Source organism: Colossoma macropomum, unplaced genomic scaffold (genome assembly GCF_904425465.1).
Source record: "Colossoma macropomum unplaced genomic scaffold, Colossoma_macropomum, whole genome shotgun sequence".
Taxonomy (NCBI): domain Eukaryota; kingdom Metazoa; phylum Chordata; class Actinopteri; order Characiformes; family Serrasalmidae; genus Colossoma; species Colossoma macropomum.
The window spans coordinates 41,131,500-41,158,273 of NW_023494802.1; the positions used below are offsets into that span (position 1 = coordinate 41,131,500).

The 26,774-nt window shown below is 37.8% G+C and overlaps 1 protein-coding gene and 1 pseudogene across 1 annotated transcript; both read right to left on the bottom strand.

The window, feature by feature from the left end:
* Nucleotides 1-1,626: 1,626 nt before the first annotated feature.
* cfi (complement factor I) lies at nucleotides 1,627-15,615 on the bottom strand. Its single transcript, XM_036590954.1, has 12 exons — nucleotides 15,417-15,615; nucleotides 13,556-13,952; nucleotides 12,999-13,146; nucleotides 12,223-12,410; nucleotides 11,793-11,906; nucleotides 10,290-10,421; nucleotides 9,829-9,855; nucleotides 9,585-9,721; nucleotides 8,046-8,149; nucleotides 6,669-6,949; nucleotides 4,593-4,694; nucleotides 1,627-2,021 (listed from the first exon to the last, which is right to left on the bottom strand). The coding sequence occupies exons 1-12, from the start codon at nucleotides 15,471-15,473 to the stop codon at nucleotides 1,816-1,818; spliced, it is 1,893 nt and encodes a 630-aa protein (XP_036446847.1). The 5' UTR covers nucleotides 15,474-15,615; the 3' UTR covers nucleotides 1,627-1,815.
* A 2,798-nt stretch (nucleotides 15,616-18,413) lies between these two features.
* LOC118822109 overlaps nucleotides 18,414-26,774 on the bottom strand; it is a 28,085-nt pseudogene continuing 19,724 nt past the window's right edge.

Genomic DNA, 26,774 nt, shown 5'->3' on the forward strand with positions numbered 1-26,774 from the left:
CAGCATACATAGTGCAGACAATACAGTACAACAAATGAAAAGACTTACAATAAATACAAAACAGAACACAGGCAGTACACGGTACTGAGAGTGTGTGGAGTTGTGCAAAGGAGGATGCAACATACTATGACATATTAGCATATTAGCAGATAGTCTAGCATATATAGCATGATCATAGCAGTCAACAGCAATGGAATACAGTATTTGGTTGATACAGCATTCTAGCAGCTAACATTGTTAAAGTAAAATGTGTATTGCTAAAAATTGTTAAAGTATAAAGTAAAATTAAGTTGCAGATAAATATTTAAAATGATTTGCATCTGCTCATGCTTGCATTTAAATTAGTATTATAGTAAATTTAAGTTTTGATATTAAACCAAAGTGTTACATTCTTGAAACTCTCAACACACAATGTTTTCTCTGTGACATTGAGGTAGATACAGCTGTGCAAGCTCTCATTAGGTTCAGAGCTGAACTGAAGGCTGCTCTATGCCAGGGATCTTTATTGAAAGAGTCACTGTCAAACTGATACATCCAAGCTCATTCACATGGTAATGCCTATTGCAAGCTTTAAAGATCCATGTTTAATCTGGAATAGCTTAAAATGTTTGTGTGAATCGCTGTTAACTTTGCACCAGCATACTATTACAATCACATTGGGGTGTTTTATTACCTCCTTTTTTGTTTCAGTTGGACAAAAAAAAAGAAACTATGAATACAATCATTTGATTCAATATCTTACAAACTGCTCTACACAGGGTTAATTATGCTGTCTTTGTAGTAAAATGTAGTTGGTCAATATGCTCTTTAAGTACTGACAATATCAACGATATGCTCAGAAAAAAGTATTGTGATCTAATTTATCACAATATAATGAGATATTGTCATATTTCTCACTCCTACTATAATACTTATCATTAAATAGTTTTATAGTTTAATAGTTATCTGATCAACTCTCTTTATCTGGTGTTCTTTGTTCTCTTTGCATTTCTTCTTCGATCTTTCCATTAGCTTGTGTAATTGTCTATTTCACAGATTTAAATCAATTCAAATGACAACATCTGCGAGGTTTTGAAGAACCATTTCCAGAACAGTGTACTGTAACACTGAGTGATGCTTTTAATGTTTAAATAGTCTTTCGTTTCATTTATTTCTCCAGAGGTTTTATCTGATCTGGGTGATGTGTTTTCAACTGAGTTCAATTCAAAAAGTGGGGTTGAAATCTTCTCAATTATTGTTTTAATAAAATATGATTTTTCATCTGGCAGTGCAGTCGTTCCTAAGTCCCTGATGGGAACCTCCAGCTTGGAGCATTTTCGTATTTTCTGTGGATTTGACCACCTGCTTTTTTCGAATGTGAATGTCAAGAGCTCTTCTTGAGCCCGGTAGGGTACCTGTACACCATAGATGTATGCTATTAAATATAGTAACTTTTTGTGAGGGAGATTTTAGAGGTAGACAGCTGGCTCCTATCACATGTCAATGATTCTGACTTGGCAAGTTTCTCTATAATGGACAATTTTATATTAAACCATTCTGAATGATTTCACTATTTATTTATTTATTTATTTATGCAAAAGTTTAGAAAGATTGGTGGAATTCCACTTTAAGAAAACCAGACAGTCATTAGTTGTTCTGTAAACATTTTAATGGAAACAAAGGAAGTTCTTTATACAGAGTTAATAAACAGCATTCCATCCTAAAACAAGCACCCACAGAAGTAAATAACCTCATAACTTACTAAAGCAAACTACATGTCCATCTATTTACTGTGTATGCCTGTATGCCTAAAGCAGAGCTAAGTTCTATTCTTCCTCACTGGTTGTACTTCGTGATCGCAGGCCAGCCGGTGTGGAAGCGGATCCATTCGAAATAGTGGGCCACTTTAGTGTAAACGCCAGGGTAACCAGCCTCCCCACACTTCTCCCCCCAGCTCACGATGCCCCACACGTACGACAGCCCGCTGGCGTCCTTACACACCAGCGGAACCCCGGAGTTGCCCTGACATGAGTCCACATTACCTAAACAGGTAAAGACAGGACAGATTGAGAGAGGTGAGACTGGGTGATACACCAAACATGCTTTTTTTTAATTGAGACATTTTTATTTTCACTATTTTAACTCATTCAAGAAAGGACAATTGCTGTGTTTGAAGTGACACAAAACCAGACCCCAGAGGGGCGCAACCATCATTGGCATTATCGTCAGGAGATCTGGAGTTTGATCCCTGGTAATGCCACAAACATCCGTAGACACAAGTTTGAGAGAGCATAATAGAACTCTGTAGTCAACATCATGGCCATATCAGGAAATGTTCCATAGATGATATAGTTTTTCTTACATACAATCATATGTAAACCTCCTGGTCAAATTAGTTGACTTCCAAACTTAAACATGCAACTTTTCTTCAAATTTAGTGCACAGTTTGTATTTTATATATATCTAGTTTAACATATTGGACAATAAAACACATAAAACAAATAAAACATATAATACATAGAAAACATAATAAAAAAATTAAATTACAAAATGTGCCAGAATTTTTGCACAGGCTACACTGTATCTTTTTTGTTCTAATATGCTACAACCCTGTTTCCAAAAAAAGTTGGGTGGTTGTGGAAAATGTAGATAAAACAGAATGCAGTGATGTGCAAATCATTTTAACCCTTTATTTAGTTTAAAAATAGTACAACATGAAAATAGTACAAATAAGACAACATATCAAATGTTGACACTAAGAAATGCTATTGTTTTTGAAAAATATATGCCCATTTTGGATTTGATGTCAGCAACACGTTTCAAAAAAGTTGGGACGGGGGCATGTTTACCACTGTGTTTCATCACCTCTTCTTTTAACAACACTCTGTAAGCATTTGGGAACTGAGGAGACACTGCTGTAGTTTTGAACGTAAAAGTTTTCCCATTCTTGCTTCATATAGGATTGCAGCTGCTCAACAGTTCAAGGTCTCTTTTGTCATATTTTTCATTTCATAATGCACCAAATGCTTTCAATGGGTGGAAGATCTGGACTGCAGGCAGGTCAGTTTAGCACCTGGACTCTTTTACTACAAAGCCATGCTGCTGTAATACATGCAAAAGACGTCGCCTGAATGGCAGCATATATTGCTCCAAGACCTGTGTGTGTATATCGTTCAGCATTAATGGTGCCTTCTCAAACCACCCATGCCATATGCACAAACCCCCATACCATCACGGATGCTAGCTTTTGAACTATGTGCTAATAACAACTTGGAAGGTCCCTCTCCTCTTTAGCCCAGAGGTTGCGACTTCAGTGATTTCCAAAAACAATTTAAAATTTTGATTCATCAGACCACCACTCATCTTAAATGAGCTTGGGCCCAGAGAAGGCGACGGCATTTCTGGATCCTGTTTATATATGGTTTATTCTTTGCATGGTCGATTTTTACCTGTATTTAAAGATGCATCGACGAACTGTGTTTACAGACAGTGGTTTTTGGAAGTTCCACTACAGAATCATGTTACTGACCTGTTGCCAATGAACCTAATTAGTTGTGAGATGTTCCACCTGGTGATTTTTTTTGTACCACATGACTTTACCAGTCTTCTGTTGTCCTAACTTTTTGAAATGTGTTGCTGGCATCAAATTTAAAATAGGCATATATTTCTCAAAAAATAATAGAATTTTTTAGGTTAAACATCTGATATGTTGTCTTTGTACTACTTTCAATTAAACACAGGCTTAAATGATTTGCATATCTTTGCATTCTGTTTTTTTTAGATTTTGCATGCCATCCCAACTATTTCGGAAATGAGGTTGTAAATAAACACTAATTGTGAAGTGCGTTCTCTGTAGAGGATGTGTTAACTTATTTTCACTTTTCACTTAGAAAATCAACAAAATGTAATTTGACCAGAAGTGCTTCAACTTTTGCATATGACTATATCTGTTGTGAGAGAACAGCTCAGAGCAGTGTAGTATGAGTAGGACAAGTAAAGTATGTTTTAAGATGTTTACCAGAATACACTGGTAAGACAGCTTGCTGCAAACTAGCAAGACAGATTATCTTTAAAGGTCCCATTTCATAAATACAGCTCTTTAGCTCCACCTATTCAGTCCACAGCAGTTTAGTTTCACCCATTCTGCCTTTAGGAGTTTAGCCTGACCATTCAGCATATATCAGTTTAGCTCTGTCCATTCAGCCTACAGCACTTTAGCTACTTCCATTCAGCCTATAGCAGTTTAGCAAATTGTAACTGAGTTATTGTAGTGCATTTGGGAAAATGATTAAATATTGTACTGTCCCTAGCTGTTGGCAAGCAACAAAACCTGTTTACTTCTAAAAGATAAAAAGAAGTTGGACAAAGGTCATGTAAAATATATTATGCTTGTTTTTGGTATATAAACTAAACACAAACTTTAAATGAGTAGACCTCAGTAATAGAAGTAAAATTCAAGAGAAATGTGGAGTACAGACCCATCAAAGTGCTTGTGAATAATACTGAATTATTGCTCAGTACAGGTAATAAACTGACATAATCAGTCAATCTCCAAATGGAAAAAGAGTAGAAGCGTCTTAAATACACACACAACAGATCCTGCTTACACATACCTGCACACTCCATTCCATCCAAGAACCTCTCATTATAATGCTTCTTGCAGTTTCCAATAATTGTCACATTGGCCCATTTCAGAACATCTGTACTGATTCCTTCTGTAAGAAACAGAGAAACATTTGAAAACAATAATCAGCTTCCTCAAATCACTCAGATACCATGACAACAACATTACAACAGAGATAGCAAAACAGTTTCCATGATGCATTACTTCATCCCTATTGTGGGATCTAAATTAGTGGAAGTGAAATTAGTAAATCTTAACAAACTGTTAAAACACATTGTTGCTGTTGTAATAAAAACTCACATCGAGTCCAGCCATATGATGGAAACCCGAATTTTCTTCTTTATTTTTTTTAAATAAAATAGTTTGATGTACTATGTATACAGTTAAAGTTTCAAAATATATAATTCACCCCCCAGTGCATATAGTCCATATATGGAAAGTAAGCAGCAAAAAGTGTTTTTGTGATGTCACAAAAACCAATGCATTTACATATATACATATTCAACCTACAGCAGTGCAGCCTCACCTATTCACACTGAAGTTTCAGCCTAAAATTTCATTTGAAGCATTTGAAGACAGGGCCAACCAGAACAGAGGTCATTTATATGTACAATCATATGCAAAAGTTTGGGTGCTCCTGGTCAAATTAGGTTTTGTTGATTTCTCGGAGTGAACATATGTGCACACACTTTATTGCACAATTACTGTTTGTTTCCTGAATTTAAATATTGGGAAAAAGTGGTCTCTTCAAAATCAATGGCACATTTTATATTTTATGCTTTTTTATATTTTTTAACATGTTTTCACTTAGAAAGTCAACAGAAGATGTAGGGACAGAAGGCTTAAAGGCAGAGTAACAAAAACAGCCTGTTTAATTCCAAAGAATAAAGAAAGGTTGGAAAATGGCCATTTAAAAAGGAATTATGATTGTTTTAGTGGATAAACCCAAATAGACTTCATAAGAGGACCTTAAAGATGCAGTGTGTAAAATGTAGGGGGGTCTTTTAGCTATAGCACCGGTTGGAAGACATAGAAAGAATAGAAAGAAATGTTCTACTAGTGCATATTTATAGTTGCTCCATACATAAAACTCTAGGTAGGATGTTTTGATAGCTTGAATCTCCTTATCGAAAAACAGCATTTAACATTAAAAATGTGAGGCTAAAGTCATCTTCGTATTTGCCAGCTACTTGTTTTAATTTTCCCTTTCTACCTTAAATGGTGCCACAGTTATTATTATAATGAACTGCTGGACCATTTAAGGTGGAATGTGAAAATTTGAACAAGAAGCCAGTCAATGTCTTATCAGAAAATGTTACCATCATTAAAAGAATAATTAGAATATTTTGATAAGGGGATAAATAGTAATATTAAGCTGAGTCTGTACTGAATTATGAATAAAAACACAATAAAAACGTTTAAAACCAAGGTACTATGCTACACTAATGATAAGCTTGGTACACTTGATGAGTAGGATACATTTTTAGAACACTGATGCTTACTTGCCATTTTGTATTGTAAGTTTGAGATCCCAAATTTTGACAAATGGAGCATCACACTTATTATATTATTTTATATTATATTATATTAGCACAAAAATGCAAAGAAGGGTGAATCCTCATCATCAAAGAAGCGGAAACATGAAGAAGCAAAGCTAAATTGGGACAGGCAATAGCAGAAAATAAGGAAGAACACTGGTGTGGCCTTTCCCAGATGACAATCCCTAACAAGAGACAAATGTTTTCAGAGTGACACCAAAGTAGCCTGTTTTTTTTTCTGGACAGGTAATTTATTGTACTGGTCTACCTGACGGCCACCATAGGTCCTACTACATGCTTGGAAAGGGAGGATTGAGGGAGGGACTATTCATCTGGTTGTAATCTGCAACCTCACCGCAAGATACCACTAAAAATTACACGTCTCCTTTAAGGAAAAACACGAGATACTAAAAATGTAAGATGTTTGTTCACAATGTAAACAGCAGCTGCTGTCTTTTAAATGGTGTAAGGAATAAAAACAGAACAAATGGATTGAACGTTTAAAAGCCTCGCTGCTGTTACTGTACCTTTGTTTCCTCCCCAGCCGGAGATGGTGCAGGTGTCTCCATCCTCGAACTGCAGAGTGGACCACGGCACACACACGGCCCGAACTGCAGGGTTGGGGTGTAAACACTCTTTCGACTGCCCTAACTCCTCCAGCTGCACCAGTGCGATGTCGTTCTGGTAGGTGCGCGGGTTGTAATCTTTATGGATGATGATGTTCTTCACTGCAGCGACGTCTGTCGTGCTTAGCAGAGAATGCCTCTTCCACAGAGAGAACCATATCTGGAATGACTCAGGTTTTGGCCTGCAAAAAAAAAAGAGACAGTTTTCCTTCCTTATGCCAACAGTAGTCAATCAGCCAAGGCGTGTTAGGTGTCTGAAGTTTCCTTCTTAAATGTAGGACTAGAGTTATGATGCTAGTCTAGCTAACCTGTAATGGAAGATTATAGCCAACCAATTACCACAGTGCTAGCTGCATGCCTAAATCATTACCCACCCTCATGAAGCTGTGTAGAGTTGTTCAGTAATCACTTGAATGTGTGTTTCTGACAGCCATTCTTTTAGTTGTAATACATTTTTACACAACCATTTTTAAGTGAAACTATCATTACGTGCCCTAATGAACAGCAACTTAATATAACTAATGTTTTGTTAACATCATTAATAAATTTATATTATAGATCTATGCATTAATAAATGCTACCATTTGAATTATTAACCAGTATTTGATAATATACATAACATATTACACATTTACTGAGGAGCATCAACAAAATTCATGGTAGTTATGATTTAAATGTTTAAGTCTATTGTCTATGTCTAAATTAATAAGTAGTTATTCACTGTTCTACTCTTTTATTACTCAAAACCTTTCCTTAATGCATAGTTAACCATTATTATGTTGTTAATAAAACTTTAATAGCAATTAATAATCATTAATGTAAGACATTACATTTAAACATTTACAGTCTTACAATTATTTGTATGTCCCAAAATGGTAGAACTTATTAATACAGTAATTACATTTTATTATTAGTGATGTAATTATATGTTTTATATATTTTTATTTTTATCATTTACAAAAGATTAGATAACAATAATAGGGACTTATTATGAAGTGTTCCTCTATTTTCCAACCTCTCCTTAGAATTACACAGTCTGGTCTTGTTTCTGTACCTTTTAGACTGATATATGTAAATAAGCTCTGTTCTGATTGGCTGTAATGTAAAAAAAAAATCCTAAAGTAGCAAATATCAGATACCAAACATGTCTTGGCTGATTGATTACATTTGGAGTAAGAGTGGGAAAAAGGCCGAACTATCGCTTTAAGGGTAACGAAGGGACTTTGTCATACCACAGAACAGATGACGTATTTATAATTCTGCTCACTGACTGGTTACCTGACACAGTGGGCAGCGGTCAGAACCCAGCAGCCCCCCAGGTACACCCCCCCACAGTGGAACTTGCCCTTCTCTTTCACCGCCACCTGCCACTGGAACTGCCACTGGAACCAGAGGTTTCAAGGTCATCAGAGATCAAAATACAAGCTAAGTGTATAAAGTCTAAGCCTATAATGTCTGTTTGCAGTTTATACACTACTGTCCAAAAGATATTGTTTTAAACGATACAGAAAAAAAATCAGATAAATTGTTAAATATTTTTTTTGGTATGTGATTTCTGTATAATTTCCTGTCTATTTGTCTACAGCAAATCTTAACGGGTTAGCAACCATTTTTGTTGCATGATAACTTTATTAACTCTAGTGGCCAAAGTGCCAGCAGATAGAATTTAAAGTTTTTAATTGACATAATCAACAAAAATATTTGTCCCCGTAACTCTGGCTTCAGATGAACTAGTGCACTGTTGTCTCTCTGCATGTGAAATATTGAGCTGCTAGTGAGCTACAAGGAGTGAAAATGAAAAGGTGAGAACCCACTGCTGTGAAAAACAATTCACACCTCTCCCCAAAGAAGGCCATGCTGAGATAAAATGACCATCTGCAGCTTTCTTCATATCTAGACATCACTGACTTGCTTGCTCACTCACAAAGACAAAAATCTAGTTTGCTTCCATCCATCCATCCATCATCTAAACCGCTTATCCTTCTGGGTCGCGGTGGGGTGCTGGAGCCTATCCCAGCTGTCATCGGGCGGAAGGCAGGATACACCCTGGACAGGTCGCCAGTCCATCGCAGGGCAGAGAAACAGACATATACATCCACACACACACTCACACCTAGGGGCAATTCAGCACGTCCAATCAGCCTGACTGCATGTTTTTGGACTGTGGGAGGAAACCGGAGTACCCGGAGGAAACCCACGCAGACACGGGGAGAACATGCAAACTCCACACAGAAACGACCCTGGTCACCCAGCCGGGAATCAAACCCAGGCCATTCTTGCTGTGAGGCAACAGCGCTACCCACTGCGCCACCGTGCCGCCTTAGTTTGCTTCCTGTTTTGTAAATTCTACACCTTTCTATCAAAATCTGCTGCCTGATGTCTGAGATATTGTTTTCTGATAGCTTTGAGAAGGTTTTGGTCTAAATAAATCTAGTAATGGTAGAAGGATACATGCAAACAGCATGGCAAATAGTCCCTAAAGAAAACTGTGTAGGTTCTCTGGTGGTTTTGGATAGTAAATTATATATATATATATAATCTGTCTAAAATATCTATATTTGTGTTGTAGTCATGGCGACCCCTGGTTCCTATCACCACCACTCTACAATCAACCATTTCACACCAGACCACTCTGAATGACTCTGTTTACACCTCAAACACTGAAAAAAAAGTGGAATTCTGTTTTAAAGTTTTTTTTTTAAAGTCATTTTATGCAAATTCTGTTGCTTGAACATAAACCAGGTGTTCTTGACTCGCTCCCGTATACTAAAAAAGGCAGTGAATGTGTATAGTGTGTGTGTGTGTGTGTGTTCTGACCGGTAAGGCCTTCTGTCCTCCCACCACCCGTTTTCTGCGCATCGGTCGGTTTTCCTCCTCCATCCTGTAGACATAATCAAAGTTCGGAATCCCACATTCCAGCTGACTCTCAGTGTGGTTACGAGCCTGCAGGATATCTAACACACACACACACACACACACACAGCGAGGCATGAATGAGTTAGCACAGATTTACACAGTTCATCTCTGAAAACCTGGACTGAAAAGTTAAAGAGATACTTACCATCCTTTTGGCTCCACCACACAGGCTCTGAAAACAAACAAACAAACAGGACATATTAGAGTTACTCAGAGGCCGGAAATTGGCGCTCTGTAAATAAACTTTTATTTGACTTGACTTGATCTATTTTTGCCTTATCTGTCCACATAACACTATTTCAGTAATCTTCTGGTTCATCCAAGTGGTCTTTAGGAAAATTTAACAAGGCTGAAATGTTCTTCTCAGAGACTAGTGGCTTTCTCCAGAAAAGTTGGCGTCCCACAGATAGGATGTTCATATAAACTGGGTTGTTGGACAGTGTCCATGTGATCCTGGTGGGGTTTCTCCAGTGGTAGCAGGGGGTTAGAGGAGCCTTAGAGCATCCACACCCAGGGGCCTGTGGGGGTCTTTATCTAGCTGTGAGTGCACCTGCGCTGTATTATGTAATATGGGCTGTGCTGAGAGAGGAAATAAATGAATCTCACTAGTTTCAGCAGGTCCCACTACAGCGGGGGGGACTTCATCGTCTCCTCCAAGACAGTCTTTGATCCCATCCCGAACAGCGTGGCCCGGAATACACACTCCAGACTTACAGTGGAACGCCTCACTCTGGCACTCTGAACACACAGCAGTCAGATTAGAACAGAGATACAAGTTAAATAAGCAGGTAATGAATTAATATATATATATATATATATATATATATATATATATATATATATATATTAGAAGAGTGTGATGAGGTTTGTTATCACCATTGAAAATATTTTCTTTATATATGTATTAGACAATATATACTGTATACCTAAGAAACATTAAAACATATTTAAGCAACAGAGCACATGAGGGAGTATATTACTGCAGATTATATCACAGCTGTGATTCAGTTTCAGGCATGAGCCTCCACAGTTTTACAGATTACTCTACCAAACTGGTTCAAGGCCTGAGTTTTTAACTTACCTTGGACTAAAATCCTTATGCTTTGAGTGACCTTACACCTTAATTATATTTATTTTATTAAAACAAATGGTTAAACGTTCTATTCTGTCACTACCAAAACAATAACAATGCCTCTGAAACTTTACAAAATGTTTCAGTGGTGACTGTTTTGATAATGACAATTGTAGCTCACTTTGTGCAAAACTCAAAAATGCTAGCCACAGTTTGAACAGCTGTTTAGACATATAATCATCATATTTTTCATTAAAACACAAAAAAGTTTACTTAAATGCAGAAAATATGTGTTTCGTTAGTGGCAATTTCTAATCTTCCACACTGATTTTCAGACTGGGGCACATTTACTTTAAAACAATTGTATCGAACTGCCCACTATGTGGATATGAGGGACAGGGATGCAGTCTCACTTCCTGTCAGGTCTGAATACTTTGTTGTTGTTTTTTAAATAATGCAGTTTAAACTATTTGAGTTGAATAGTCCATATACAACAGTTCTGTAAAAAATAAAGAAAGTGAAAAATCCCTAAATGTTGTATGAAATGTGCTTATTGGCAGTTCTTTCCACCAGAAAGTACCCTTCTGAGGTACAGATGGAGCCACAAAACTGCTCCAATATCAGGTTCAGCTCAGCTTTTTATTATTTTCCAGATTGAGCTGAATGTGGTTTTGTTCCAGTCTGTGAAGTTGGAACAAAGCCCATCTTATTTGCTGAACTGTATTCTATTAGTTTCTGGCTGATTCTGGTTTATTTAGTTGTTAAGCTGCCAACTGAAAAGCTGACTTTGGATCAATGACAGGTTAAGTGTCTGATGCAGTCCTGTCACTCTCCTCTTCAGAATCTGACCAAATGGGCTGCAGATCAAATGTTATTTAATGTGTCCATTGTCTGTTTTTAATGTACTAAGATTTGAAATTTTGTAGGGTTGCCTGAATTAAATAGTTTTTTCTTGAATTTATTTTTTTAATATGATATGATCTGCTATGTATGATGTGATATTTAAATTGAGGCTGTAGAACTGATAAAGTACTCACCTTTGCAGCACATCTCATCGCTGTTATCTCCACAGTGATCAACACCATCACAGGTGTGTTTCCACAAAATACACTTCTCATTCACACAGCGGAACTCCGGACACTCGTCATCATCTAATGCAGAGAAAAAGAGCCAGAATAGATAAAAACTAATGCATTTATTCATTCACTCAAGGTAGCCACTCAATGCATTCTGGCAATACTTAATTATTTTATTTTAATAAAGCGCCCATATTCTATATTTTTTCTTGAATGACATCTTTGGGAACGTAAATAGATAAACTCATCTCTGATGTGTTGATCGTTTAAAGGCTGCAGTGATTAATTTGCTTTCTGACAGCCAGGAAGAGCAACATTGGGACATGGGGTGTTGATATGGACCCTTACAACATAATTACAACAATAGTGGGTTCTAATGGGGGAACGGCACCTTGGGGTTTCTTGTAGCAGGTTAAGGCAGCAATCTGAGTATCCTCCTCCACATTCTGAGGCTTATAGATGGTACATTCAGCTAGAGAGTACTCAGATCCTGTGCAGCTCACACTTATGCACTGAGATGGCCATTGATGGCCAACCTCCAGATCCTTAGCTGTTATCTTCTGAGCAGAAGCTGCACCTCTAATTTAAAAGAAAGAAAAGAAAAATAGGAAACTTGCTGTACTGAAGGGATTACATGACTGTACAGATGTGATTATTTTAAAATATAGGTGGGATTACTTGGCTGTCCAGGTGTTTACACCCGGATGTACAGGGTAGTTTATGTGACTGTACAGGTAGAATCACCTAATTGTACAGTTGTGATAATGTGGCTATACAAGTGGGATTACCTGGCTGCTCATGTAGGATTATCTGATTGTACAAGTGCGACCTGGCAGTACAGGGGGGATTACCTGATAGCACATTTGCGGTAACTTGGCTCTGCAAGTGGGATTACCTGTTTGTACAGGTGAGTTTGTCTGTCTATACAGAAGGGATTAACTGGATGTACAAATGTGATAACCTGGCTGTACAGGTTAGATTTCCTGAAAGTGCAGGTATGATAACCTGACAGTACAGGTGGAATTAACTGGCTGTAGAAGTATAATTACCTGACTGTACAGGTGGGAGGTGGGATTATCCGAGTGTACATATATAATTACCTGGCTGTACAGGTGGGAATATTTGACTGTACAAGGGGGGTTTACCTGACTGTACAGGTAGGATTACCTGGCTTCTGCTTTCAGGCTGCGACAGATAACATTAGCTGCAGCCATGTCCCACGATTTAGCTCCACAAATCAGAGCTTCTCCTTTTTCAGTTTCCACGTGAACCACCTCTCGATCACCGGATTTCTTTAGCTCCACCTCAAAAGCATCTGTAACAATACACAGTAATTCTTTGTTCTCTAACTGACCAACATACATTACTGTTCAAAAGCTTGGAATTATTGGGCCTTATTCACCAACCGTTCTTAAGAAGAAATTTTCACAAAGATCCTGACGTTCACCAATGTTTTCTTATTTGGGATTTGTTCTTAGGTAAGAACAGAATCTACACACACTCCACCAACCTTTTTCAAGAATAAAATTAAATGTAGGAAGAAATTAGAAATTGTATTTTTCAGTATTTTTATTACTGCATTTTGGATGTAGATAATAGTGTATTTTCTCTCTGTGTCTGTTTTTCTCTCTCTGTCTGTCTTTCTCTCTTTGTCTCCTTCCTCTCTGTCTCCCTCTCTCTCTTAGTATCTCTCTCATCTCTCTTTCTCTCCCTCTAGATCTCACCTTCATCACAGTTCTGCCATAGGTTCTCTCTATAGTGAGAGAACGCCGCTGTGTTTCTTTTGCAGGCGACAGCTTGTGCCTGACAGAAGGAGATGTAGGACTGTCCATTCAGTCCACAGACAGCTCTGCCCAGGCGTGGACACTGATAGGGCAGTTTACAGATACACTTCCCGTTGATGCAGCGCCTCCACGGCGGGCAGAACACTTTAGAACAGGACAGGCGTGTGTACTTCTCATTCAGACACTCCGGAGACAAACGATCATGGTCAGATTTCTTGGGCTGGGGATCAGGGACTTTTTTGGGAGGCTGTGGAGGAGGGCCTGGCTTTACTCCGGGTTTTGATCCTTTGTGTTTGCCTGCAGGTCCACTAGGAAGAGAATCCTCCTCTGGAGTCTCCTGAATAAACAGAACATTTACAGTTTTCATAGAGCAACAGAAGAGTTTATTTCAACTTAACAAAGAACTACCCCTAATGCCTCAAAATTTAGAGTTCATTGAACCCACAGTAGTAAACCAACAGAAAAATACCAGGGGCACCATAAGGAGGGACAGATCATGATCTCACAATGCCACACTCTGACAATAACACAAGAAATTACCAAAAAAAAGTAACTTTAAAGGGACATTTAATGGGATTTCCTCACTTTTTTCCAGTAAAAAACATGGATGTTGTATGTAAACACTGTTAAAGTTTTACAATGTACTGTCCACTCTGCAGTCCATATATGGAAAGTGAGCTATAAAAATACCCTGTTTTGCTTTAGGGATGTTCTAAAAAGATCTTGCTTATATCCACCCATTCAGTCTATAGCAACTTAGCCCCACCCAGTCTGGCTGAAATTAAAAGAAGTATTTAAGCCCAGACTGCTTTTTGACTGAGGTCCAATACAGGGCAATCAGAATAGAGGTCATTTACATATATGAGTCTTAAAGGCAGTCTGTTTAATTCTAAGGAAAATAGAGATTGGACAATTTTTTATTTACCCAAAGCCTTTCTAACACAAATGTCTTGACAATGGACCTCAAGAAAAAATAATAATTAAAAACCTATTTTGGATGTGGGTCCTTTAATAAACGACTTATATTTGTTTATATGCACTTTGAACAGTGCAGAAAAAATGTAATGTAATGACGAATTCAAACAATGAATTCTCAAATTAGTTCCTGCAGTTATATTTCTGTATATTTTGGTGTTTGGGATTTTTGTTAATTATTTTAAATATAGTGGCAGGCTGTGGGTATTTATTTAGTCATTATATGTAAGGGCTGCTCGTTAACTGGCAGTCAGAGGCCTCACTGGCCCGGTCAGTAATCCGTCTCTGGCAATAAGGGGTTGGAAGCCGATTAACTTTTTAAGCACTCAGGAAATTACCAGAAGAAAAAGAGTTATTTGTGTTAGTTTTTTTTTTTATCATAACCACTATTATTGTTGCAATCCGTGTAAAATAAGCAACTTGATGTTAAGGCCAAAGGCTTTTCCACAATGTTTAAAATAAAAAGGGAGGAAAATCTGATGTTTTGTCTTTAAAAATGTCATTTATTTTATATTTATCATAGATTTAAGCTACATTTGGGAAAACTTTAATGAACCTCACTCTGATGCCTCCACAGTAATTAATAACTGTGATCAATAAGAGACCAAAACCAGATTTACACTGACTTAGTCTCATTATTTTCTCATAATGATTTAGCATAATCACTCTCAACTGCAGCTAAAACAGTTATCTAATGACTCCAGCTCAGTAAATTAGGATTAACTTGTATAATTTAAGGTCAGAGTTTACCACAAACTGCAGAGTAAACAGAAATGACCCCTTGTTCAAATCAACAAACCAACTTAATGACCACTAAAACACTTACACCATGTCCACACCGCTGGAGCAGAAGAACGAGGAGAAGGACAAATGTGGTCCTCATATTTCTTCTGTCCTTTGTTTCCTTTTTTCTTGCCTTCTTTTCTTCTTCCTTCGTCTTGTGGACTCTATCTCTCTCTCACTTTCTCTCTTCGTCCGTGTTACCTAACTGGACACAACACATCTGGACAATGCAATGGGCTCCAAAAGTGGGTTCCACAAATCATTAACTTTGATCAATACACACCAAATATCACCGACAGAGTGTGTTTTACTGGAACAAGATATTCCAGTAAAGCAGCAAGAGTCACATTATCACAGGCCAAACATAAATTACATGACAAACATCTTTATATATTTTCAACAGACATTAAAGGGGCACAGAATTTAAACTCTACATCTGTTGTAAACATGCCAACTTGCCTCATGCAGTGGTGCTGCAGTAGTCTTGAGGTGAGATTTTATGGGTAAAAAACTAGAAAATCCCCTTCAGTGATGTATCATGCAGGTGGGTCATGCAGGTGGGAAGAAAAAAAAAACTATACAAGTAGATACATGAGGATGTGCTTTTTGTTCTTCTAGCTGGAGAATGCAGAAGTAGGGCAGATAGCACTGTCAGAGCAAAATCTTGTATCTTTAAACTTCACAACTTTACAATAACTTTACAGGAGAAGGTAAAAACACACTATAAATTTATTTTATTATTATATTTATATACTATTATATTTATTTATTTATGGTAAATTTATTTATTTACCATTCTACTAGTCTATTCATCATGAAATTTACACACAATGTAAAGGGCAACTGGCATGTTTGCTGTTGCAAAGCTAACCAGACCAGAGTTACCATGTGTTTCACTTAATAAAATTGTTCTAGATCATTATTAACTCCAAAAAAAAAGAACACAGTAACAATTTGTTCATTAATAATGACTTATCATGTGCTTCACTTTATAATGTTCCAGACCCATAACTGTGTTGGAACAATAACTCCAACAAAGACATAAGAGGCTGAATGTTACCTTTGTTTTCCATGTTGTGAAGTGAGGTTAAATCACTGCTACTTCTTGAGTAGATTATTCATAATAAAACGTTGAAAATCACCACATTAATATGTAATATAACTGACGTGTGGTCAAATATGTACATTCATTATCTTTTAGTGGCTTCAAATGTTTGACAGCCTCATTCTAAAACTAAAAGTATCTGTCCTGTAATTTCAGTTCATTGTTGGTTTTGATGTATTTTGTTTATTTTGCATTCATATTTCAAATTAACTTAGTTTGGTTGGTAGAGGACTGACTGTGTCCTCCTCAAGGGGTCTCAGGCCGCGTATATAGCGCCCATCAGCATTTGGATGATAGTGTTCTCACTTGTTCTAACGAACCGCATTAACAGAGCAATCACACCAGGGTTCATTTTAATTGAACCAAGCATGCCAAGCAGAACACACCCTGAAAAAGAAATAAAACTGAACTTAAAATATTAATGCAGCCTAAAAGAAAAAAAAACGAACAAACATAAGACAAAAATTTCAAAGGTGTGGTGGACTTTTGTATATGTGTTACTTAAAACTGCATGTCAGAAGATATTTTGTGTCACTAAGTACAATCAAATGCTACATACATATACAACATATTTACTGAGGGTTCAGCCCAAACTCATAAAAAGATAAAATCTTTGTTCACAGTTTAATATTCACACATATGTAAAGCAACTATAAAGCATCAACATTTCAAACAGGTACAATTATAAGCTTCCATAATTTATATTAGTTTGTCATACACTGTACATTCTTATTTTGTCTTTAATTTATGGCATAGGACTTTGGCATAATAGAAGCAACAAGTGATGGAATTACATTTATAGAAAAATAATACTCTTATACACTTATAGAAACAAATACAATGATATTGTCTAGTGGCACCATTTTCAGGCTCTTTGTTAGCACCTTAAAAGGAACGCTGATTCGTATCGCAGTAAATATCCTAAACCATTTAATATGTTGTTAAAATGACAAATTATTTTATTTATTATGAAAATCCTCAGTTTTATTCAAGATGTCTGGGACATATCAGAGTCCCCATCATTTTAGATGTACAGTTCACACTGGGTGATGTCAAATCATTGCACTGGAGATAAACACAGATGATTTGCCCTGCGGATGCAGCTCAGAAAAAAATTAAATGCAATGCCACACGGTGCAGCTTTTGGGTGTGATTTTGTTCCAAAACTGCAGTTAAATGTAAAAGCTTTTCTATCAACAAGAAGAAAAGGGAACACATTTAAACAGCTAAACTGGGGCTGTGTCTGACTAGTTCAACAAACCTACATTTATTATCTGCCTTCCTTAAGTTCAGCTGAGCTGTAGCCGTGTGGCATAAATGTGTCCAGGTGTCTTCATTAACTGTCAGATTTGGTATAAATGTGTAAGCAGTTATAAATCATAAAGTTTGTTAGACAACAATTGAGCTTTGGGCTATTATCTGAAAGTGACCTTACAAGGTAACCATATAGGTAGCTGAGCTGAAATGGTTTTCTTTTAGATAATGCTGCTGCTGAGATACAGCCACTGTGCTGTTTGGATTACTTCACACAATTCAGCAGTCGGTGAGATACGAGTAGCATTTTTCAACTGAAAAGTATATTTTGTGTGTTCCCCTTTCATGTGTGAGGCAAGGCTGGAGCCAGAGACAGCCTTTAATAAAGTCTACAGTTGTGGAAAAGCTGTGTGCCTCCTTCCAAAGCAGTGGAACGTTACAAAATGTGCAGAGTCACAATGCTGGAAATTATATTCCATGCCACGTTTTATGCCATGGCTCCAGTTTTAGGGTTCAGGGCATTTAGCCTAGAGCCTGAATTGATGTTAGGAACCAGAACATTATGGGTCTTTGCATGCTCATAGATGTCCACAGAAATAATATACCAATAGACAATGGAACTATTTCAGCAGTAAGGACCAAAAAACATTAGCATGTAGGATCATATACTGTTTGTGTGTGTGTATGTTTGTTGTCCTTTCTTCATAAACCCCAGTGAGGTAGACTTATACAGGTATGAATATGCTGTAAGACAGAAAACATGACAGAATGATCAGGCATGAACATACTTGTTCATTATGTTCAGAAGTTGTAAACTATACACAAGCTTAATCAATGTAATCACCATCACATTATACACATAAGCTGAAAATAAAGTGCATACCTTATGCAATATTCATAAAACTGGGAAAACAAAATTTATGGCCTTCTAGGTCTTCAGAGAAGGTCTAATGATTTTTTGTGAAATTAACAAATACAATGCTTGTAATATATATATATATATATATATATATATATATATATATATGTATATATATATATATATATATATATATATATATATTTAATTTGTATTTATTTAACATAAGCCGTTACATTTGTTGTATCGAATTACTAGTCATACTTTTACTTGATTGGTAATTTTTGTTTGAAAACTAAAGGGTTAAATTCTTGAAACATCCAAGAGAGCATCCGATTTTCTTCTCCATGGTATATACAATGGTGCTTGGAAGTAAATAAATCCTTTAGAAATTTCTATAATTCTGCATACGTTTGACCTAAAACTTTATCAGATTTTTACACAAGTCCTAAACGTAGATAAAAAGAACCAAAATAGACAAATGAGACCAAACCAGCAGAACTGGCCATTTATTTGTTGAGGAAAATGATCCAATATTACATATCTGTGAGTGGAAAAAGTATGTGAACATTTAGGATTAGCAGATAATTTGAAGGTGAAATAAGAGTCAGGTGGCCAAGGAAATCAATCGCAGGGGATAATCCTGTGCATTATCCTGTGGTTTTGGTAAAGCCATACACTGTGGAAAACCAGATTAAGAATCCTAACAAAGAAAGTGGATGGAAGTTTTTGGACTACCAGCGGCTCAACACTGTAACTAAGCCAGATTTGTATCTGCTCTCATGCACTGATGATGCCTTGGACTGATTCACCAACTGAAGAGTGGGTATTGGCAGGTGGCATTCGCTCTGGATGCCAGAGAAAAGATGGTGTTTATGCTGAGCATGGGACTTTGGCATTTCAAGGTAATGACCTTTGGCTCCCTGAAATGGCCTGGCTATGTTAGAGTGAATGCTTGTTGGTGTCCCCAAGGACCAGTGCTTCATCTACCTTGATCCACATTATTTATGAGGTGCTTGCAAATATGGAGAAGGTATTCAAGCTATCAAGTCCACAAAACTGTGGTTGCACACTATTAAAAGGCAACCATTGTCAGTGGCTCATAAGCCATCTCGGCCATGTAGTGAGCAGTGCAAGGGTGGAAACAGAAAGTGGATGTGCTGTGACAGTGGCCCACGCTGTGGAGTGTTGATGAGCTGCATAACTTTCTTGGCTTAGCATCATACTATCTGCACTTCATATGTGGGTTTGTGTGGGTTTGGAAGCTGAGCATGTGTTTATTGCCCTCTGTGCCCAGCTGTGTGAAACACTGATACTGGCGTTTCCAGTGGAAAGCTGTTTTTAGAAATTTCGAAATGGATGCTGATGCCAGTGACAAGGGCTTTCGGTTACATTCTTTCATAGGTACAAGGAAATAATGAGATCCGGTGCCAGAGGAGCTCCACATTGACCAGAGAAGCAACTTTGAGTTGGTGGTCATGGCTGAAGTTGCAACCAGATGGGCATCCAAATGAGACCCCTGCTGCAGGAAGACAGCTTCCCCCAATCACTTAATCAGTAAATGAATTTGGGTATTTAATGCCTGACATAGTCATCTATTGTGTGTTTTATCAACTTCACACATCTCAGCGTGCCTGACAGTTTGTTCAAATCAAGGTAGAATTGTCATGTGTTTCTAAAACATTCAAGCACTAGAAATTTTTCCTTACTGCCCTTCAGTATTCATCAGGCACCATCATTTCATAGTTCTTGGGTTTTGTTATTACTATTTTTTGCCCTTTGCTATATATGATTTTTTTTTATATATTATTCATTTATTTTGAAACAAATTTATTACTAAAAGCCTTGTTCTTTTGAAGAAAAGAAAACTTTTTTTCTCTGTATACATGTTCATTCTAAAGCAATTTGTGATCTCACACAAAACACAATTCAATCTGCTAGGTAGTTTTAATATTTCTAGGGACCACAGTATGTGTGTGTAGAGACAATATGTCAGTAACTCACTCTAATTTCTCCAGTTTACAGTGTGGATCCTTCAGCAGAGCAGAGAGCTCCTTCACTCCCAAATCTCCTGGTTTATTCCAGTTCAGATTCAGCTCTCTCAGCTGTGATGAGGGATTTGATTTCAGAGCTTTAACCAGAGCAGCACAGTCTTTATTGGTAATGCTGCAGTATTCCAGACTGCAGAGAGAAGGAAAACTCCTCATACAGTGCTTGAGAATGGTATGTCAGAGTAAAAAAGAGATTCACTGTGTACTGCTGTTTGTCAAGAATACACACTGCACTTAACTAACATGATAACTAATTTTGATATTTGATTGAATGAACGGTCATTTAGTTAACAATTTCATAATAATTAGTTAACAATAATTTCAGAAAGTACTGATAATATACAATAATATAGCAAATCATGTAATCAACATACACACATATACAGTGGAAGAGAAAAAAGTACATTAACAAATTAAAATAGTTAATGTGCTTTGATTTGATTTGAATCATTTCATTGGCATTTTGTTGTTTTGTTACAATACTATGCCATTATGCCAGGCATGCTGAACTTGACTGTGTGTGTAGTCAGTAACTTACTGTAGTTTTTCCAGTTTACAATGTGGATCCTTCAGTAGATCAGAGAGATCCTTCATTCCTGACTCTCCTGGATTATTGTAGCTCACATTCAGTTCTCTCAGGTGTGATGAGGGATTTGATTTCAGAGCTCTAACCAGAGCCTCGCAGCCCTCCTCTGCAATACTGCAGTCAGCCAGCCTAGAGACAGAAGGAGAAGAACAAGTACTCACATACCTTGACAAGAACTTCAGAAAATGGGTTTGCCAGGAGCAGGATTAACAAAGTTTGAGTTAGTTAACACTTATTTGGTTAACAATGGGTAAAAAAGAAAGACTTTGACCAATATTATCATATCATCAAATGTTGGGATTGATAATATACAAAAACAGCAAAATAATTTTTCATTTACCATACATTACTGTCCTTAGATTATTGATGTCATTTATATATTGGTAGCAACATTCTGTATATTTCAAGTAACTTCCTAATATTCATTCTAAAAAGGGGAATTTCACATTTTTGAATAACTTTTGGCATAAAATGTGTACTTAAAATCTATTCATGGTGAGGAGATACATGCAGGGTGTATTAGGCAAAAAAGAGTCCACATTAAGTAATTAAGTTTGCTTGAAAAAGCCAACTTACTGTTCTTTGTAATCTTCTTATTATTCTACACTCAAAAAAAATATATAAAATGTTTCTCATCCCACAGTTTTTGAGCTAGAACCACAATACCCATAGGACCTATACCAGAGTAGGTTGCTTGTGCTTCTCTAAGTCATCCAATGTATGTTTTTTGTAAAATGATCGTTCAAAGACAATATTGTTTCTCATAGGAAATAACTGGTGGAAAATTCAGGACATTCAAGTCTAACTGCCACGCCAAGTGACGTCACAATGCACATCTCTCACACAGACACTCATACACAGTACACAAAGACTTACATGCTTACAGCAATCTTAGCACAAAAAATGGATTTAAAGAGGCATTGAATTTATGGTGGTACAGTATTTAATGTATCAGTAAATTTAAGGTGGCAGTGAATTTACAGTGGCACTGGATGTAATGTATCAGTGAATTTAAGGAGGCAGTAGATTTAAGGTGGCAGTGAATTAAAGGTGGCTCTGGATTTATTCTATCAGTAAATTTAAGGTGGAAGTGAATTTAAGGTGCCAGTCAATTCAAGGTGCCAATGGATTTAATGTACCAGTAAATTTAAGGTTGCAGTAAATTGAAGATCCAAAATGACCACCCCCCCCCAAAAAAAAACACAGAACCTAATAAACTTCAATCGCTGTACTGATAAATGCCATATGTATTAAGAAGTGCCACTGCAGTTCTATGAGTTACTCTGATATATTTGAAAAGATTTTTTGAAAGAGTTTTTGAAGATACTTTCACTGCAATCATTATTTCACTGTAGTAACAATACTTTTATCTAATTATGAATTCAGGCTACTTTATACACCACTGCACCTAAGTAGTGAAAGAATTATAAAAAAAATCCATGCTATGTATATATATATATATATATATATATATATATATGTATATGTGTGTGTGTGTGTGTTTGTAAATAAATTGAAATAAATGAATTGTAAATAAATTGTTTTTTATTTACTTACTATTACCTAATTAATTAAACACCCAGACAGTGAATTTCAAAACATAAATTAATAGTACTTTTGGGAAGGTAAGCCTACAGTATTTAGCTAGTTTTGCTTTCACAATACAGCTCAGGGTAGTTTTTTCTTGATTTTTTCTGTTCATTTCTTTAGCACTGTCCACATTCTTTCTAAGTTAAGATTAGTTCAGCCCCAATACTGGTGTTTTGTGCTGCTTGTTTAGGTTTGTTTTCTATAGGGTTTAGGTCGTAGAACTGTGGTGGCCAAGGCAAAACCTTAATTCTGTGGTCAGTGAACCATTTTTGTGTTTATTTTGAGGCGTCACAGATCCACCACCATACTTCACAGTGGGGAAAAGGTACTTTTTCTGCATGGCTATCTTTGTGTCTGTGCCAAAATCACCTCTGGTGTATACTGCCAAAACATCTATTTTGGTGTTTGGTCTGAAAGTTCCAGTAATGTTTAGCACACTATAGGAGCTTGACACACAAAACACACACACACACACACACACACACACACACACACACACATACACATACATGCTACTGAAAGGAAAAGAACTGAGGGTTTCAGATGCAATATGACTAACTGTATTTTCTCAAGTTTACAGTTTGCATCCTTCAGTAGATGTGAGAGCTCCTTCATTCCTGATGGTCCTGGTTTATTGATGCTCAGATTCAGCTCTCTCAGGTGTGAGGGGTTCAATTTCAGAGCTTTAATCAGATCAGCACAGCCTTCCTCTGTAATACTGCAGTCACCCAGCCTGCAGAGGGAAGAGGAAAAAAATCCTCACACTTATAGCTGAACGTGTTTTTCAGTCTCAGGTAAAGCTACTGTTCCATTTTCACTCACATTTCAGTTATTTTTTTGTTTCATGAACTTACTGTATAAAGCACTGCAAAACTTGGAAGTACTATTTCAATTATATGGGGATTTAATTATTTATTTTTCAGTGTACAATTGCAAGACATCCAAATGTTATTTTAAAAGTAAATCTGACAATGTGAATTACTTGAAAAAAATTAATGTATTTTGGAAACTCAATTTCAGACGTTCAGTTGTACATCATCAACCATAAAACTGAGTTTCTGTAAGGTCTGTCTCCAGGGCTGCAGTGCTCTCAGCCACCAGAGAGAGGTGACATGCACTTTCCAGGGCGAATCAAGCCCAACATCCTACACCTGGGCAGAGAGCTTCATAAGGGCAGAGAAGGAGACACACATTGCTGTGTCTTTGTCTCAGTTTGAATCAACAGAAGCAGCTGGTAATTTGGATAAGAGTGCTGACAGTTTTGCACTCCCCCGCTCAAGCCTCCCCTCGAGGTTCTCTTCTCTGTTATCTGTCTCTGAGAAAAAATAAATAAATAAATAAAAGAACACAAAAGAACCCACCATCCTTCTCTTTAGTTTTGGTTTTGGTTCCATTGGAAAAATCATTTGTCGCTTTAGTCACTAAGTTCTCTCTCTACACACACAGGTCTCAGAAGAAGCCTGTGATTGCCTTCTCCCTCCACGCACTGGTAGTATCGTGTGATTGAGGGGTCCTACCTAGTGGGTGAAATTGGAAATGACTAAATTGGGGAGAAAATTGGAGAAAAATCCCCCCCAAAATTTTTATATTTATATTTTTTTCCCAACCATTTTTGGATATTTCAGTGGTGTAGTGGTAGAGTGGTCATGCCACACCAGTAGTATGGTCTGGGTTCGCTCCCTGTCCGATCACTTCTTTAAGTTTCTTAGTTGAGCTCATCCTTCCCGATTTACATTAGCTACATTTACATTAACATGGCACTTAGGTCCTGTCTCCCTAAAACCTGTGGTGGCTCACCTGGTATGCCTCTGGGATATAACTCAGACAGCCTGGATTCACATCCTCAGTCTGGTGAGCCATCCCACATTACAGAAAGACACAGCCAAGCAATGGACCCAGCTGAGCAACCTGATGGATCAGGTGAGGCTTGCCCTTGTTGTTTAAGGGGCCACCATTAGAAGGCATGAGCAGGCCAAATGCAGGCAAATACTAACCCCCCTGCTCCTCAGTCTGCAGGAGCATCTGCTGCACAGGCAGAGCCCCAGTTGCCACCCCCAGAATGTTACATGGGGGATCCTGGAGGATGTGTAGGTTTCCTCTTTCAATGCTAACTTGCATTCGAACAGCAGACCTCTAGGTTCCCTTCAGAAAGGCCCTCCATCGGCCTTGCAATATTGCCATAAACCTGTTACCTGGCACCAGTGCCCCTCAGAGCCAACTATTTTCCCTGTCTGGCCAAGAAAATAGGGCCATGGAGGATTACATCCAGGAGTCCTTGGCACTAGGTATCATCTGGCCATCAACCTCCCCAGCAGAAGCAGGTTTCTTCTCTGTAGGGAAGAAAGACGGGGTCGGAGCCCCTGTACTGATTACTGGAGACTAAATAAGATCACGGTTAATGACTACTACCCCTTACCTCTGGAATTCTCTGCCTGTAAGGCACTGCAACAGGCATCCATCTCCACGAAGCTGGACCTGTGCAGTGCCTAGAACCTAATCAGGGTAAAGGAGGGGGACAAATGGAAGATGGCCTTTGCCACCCCATCATGCCACTATGAATACTTGGTTATGCCCTTGGTTATGCTGATGAATGCCCCAGCTGTCTTCTAGCACTGCATTAACAAGCTTCTGAGGGAGGTACTTGATTGTTACATGTTTGTCTATTTGTATGACATTCTCATCAATAGCAAGAACCAAGATGAACACGTAGGCCAAATCCAGTGGATTCTCCAGCTGCTCCTGGAGAAGCACTTGTTTGTGAAGTTGGAGAAATCACTGTTAAGTGGCATTTAACCTTGGCCCCATTGTTTCAACTTCCAAACCCAGATTTCCACTTGTGGAAGAGGTGGATGCCTCTGAGATATGCATAGGGGCAGTGTTGTCTCAGCAGTGTGGTCCTAACCCCTGTGCCTTCTTCTCACACTGCCTCTCCCCTTTAGAGTGTAACTACAATGTGGGTGATCATGAGTTGTTGGCTGTCAAAATGGCATTAGAGGAATGGAGGCACTGGCTGGAGGGAGCCAAATATGCTTTTCTGGTTTGAACAAATCACAAACCTCTGACCTATGTCGAGAAAGCTAAATGGCTAAATCCACGCCAAGCCAGGTGGGCAGTTGTCTGATATGACTTTGTGTTGTTGTACAGACCTTAGTCAAAGAATGCTAAATCAGATGCTCTCTCCCACCAGTGGGAGCCCCCCCTCTAGAACAACAGCCAGCAACTATAGGCCCAGAGGGCTATATAGTGGCTGTCCTTCAGTGGGGGGCAGAAACCGCTGTACACATTATGGCACTCGTCCCTGGGCATGTCCCCATTTGAGTTCCAGTTCGGGTATGCTCCACTCATGTTTGCAGAACTGGACGAGGACATGGGAGCCCCAGCAGCAGGACATCTCGAGGGCCACTGCCGTCAGGACTGGCAACAGGCACTCCCTCCCTCTCTCTCTTTCACACACATTCACACTCACACAATACTTAAATGTAAAAGAGCTGAGAGTTTCCAGATGTAATATGAGTATCTCACTCTAGTTTCTCCAGTTTACAGTGTGGATCCTTCAGTAGATCAGAGAGCTCCCTCACTCCTGACTCTGCTGGTTCATTCTTGTTCAGATTCAGCTCTCTCAGGTGTGAAGAGGGGTTTGATTTCAGGGCTTTAACCAGATCAGCACAGCCTTTACCTGTAATACTGCAGTTAAACAGCCTGCAGAGAGAAGAAGAAAAGCTCCTCAAACTTGCAGCTCAATACACATACAGAGACACACACACAAACACATAGAGCATAATACAGAGCAAAGGCAGGTTCAGGCCAAAATCATCTCTGAGATATGAATCCATTTTTATCAATGTTTCAGTTGACACTGGCTTCACTAAATGCACTTTTTTGATCTGTGAAATATAAGTTCTTCATGACGTTTTTGTTTACATACATTGTGATTTTATCTGTTAGTGTCTTATTTA

What these genes read in the sequence shown, in the direction of transcription:
- cfi (XM_036590954.1), bottom strand. Translation starts at nt 15,473, where the DNA reads ATGAGGACCACATTTGTCCTTCTCCTCGTTCTTCTGCTCCAGCGGTGT. An exon ending in AGCCTGAAAGCAGAAGCCAG is followed by an intron (nt 12,411 to 12,998) that starts GTAATCCTACCT and finishes CTTTTAAATTAG; the next exon opens with AGGTGCAGCTTCTGCTCAGA. An exon ending in GTGGTGGAGCCAAAAGGATG is followed by an intron (nt 9,722 to 9,828) that starts GTAAGTATCTCT and finishes TGTGTGTGTTAG; the next exon opens with ATATCCTGCAGGCTCGTAAC.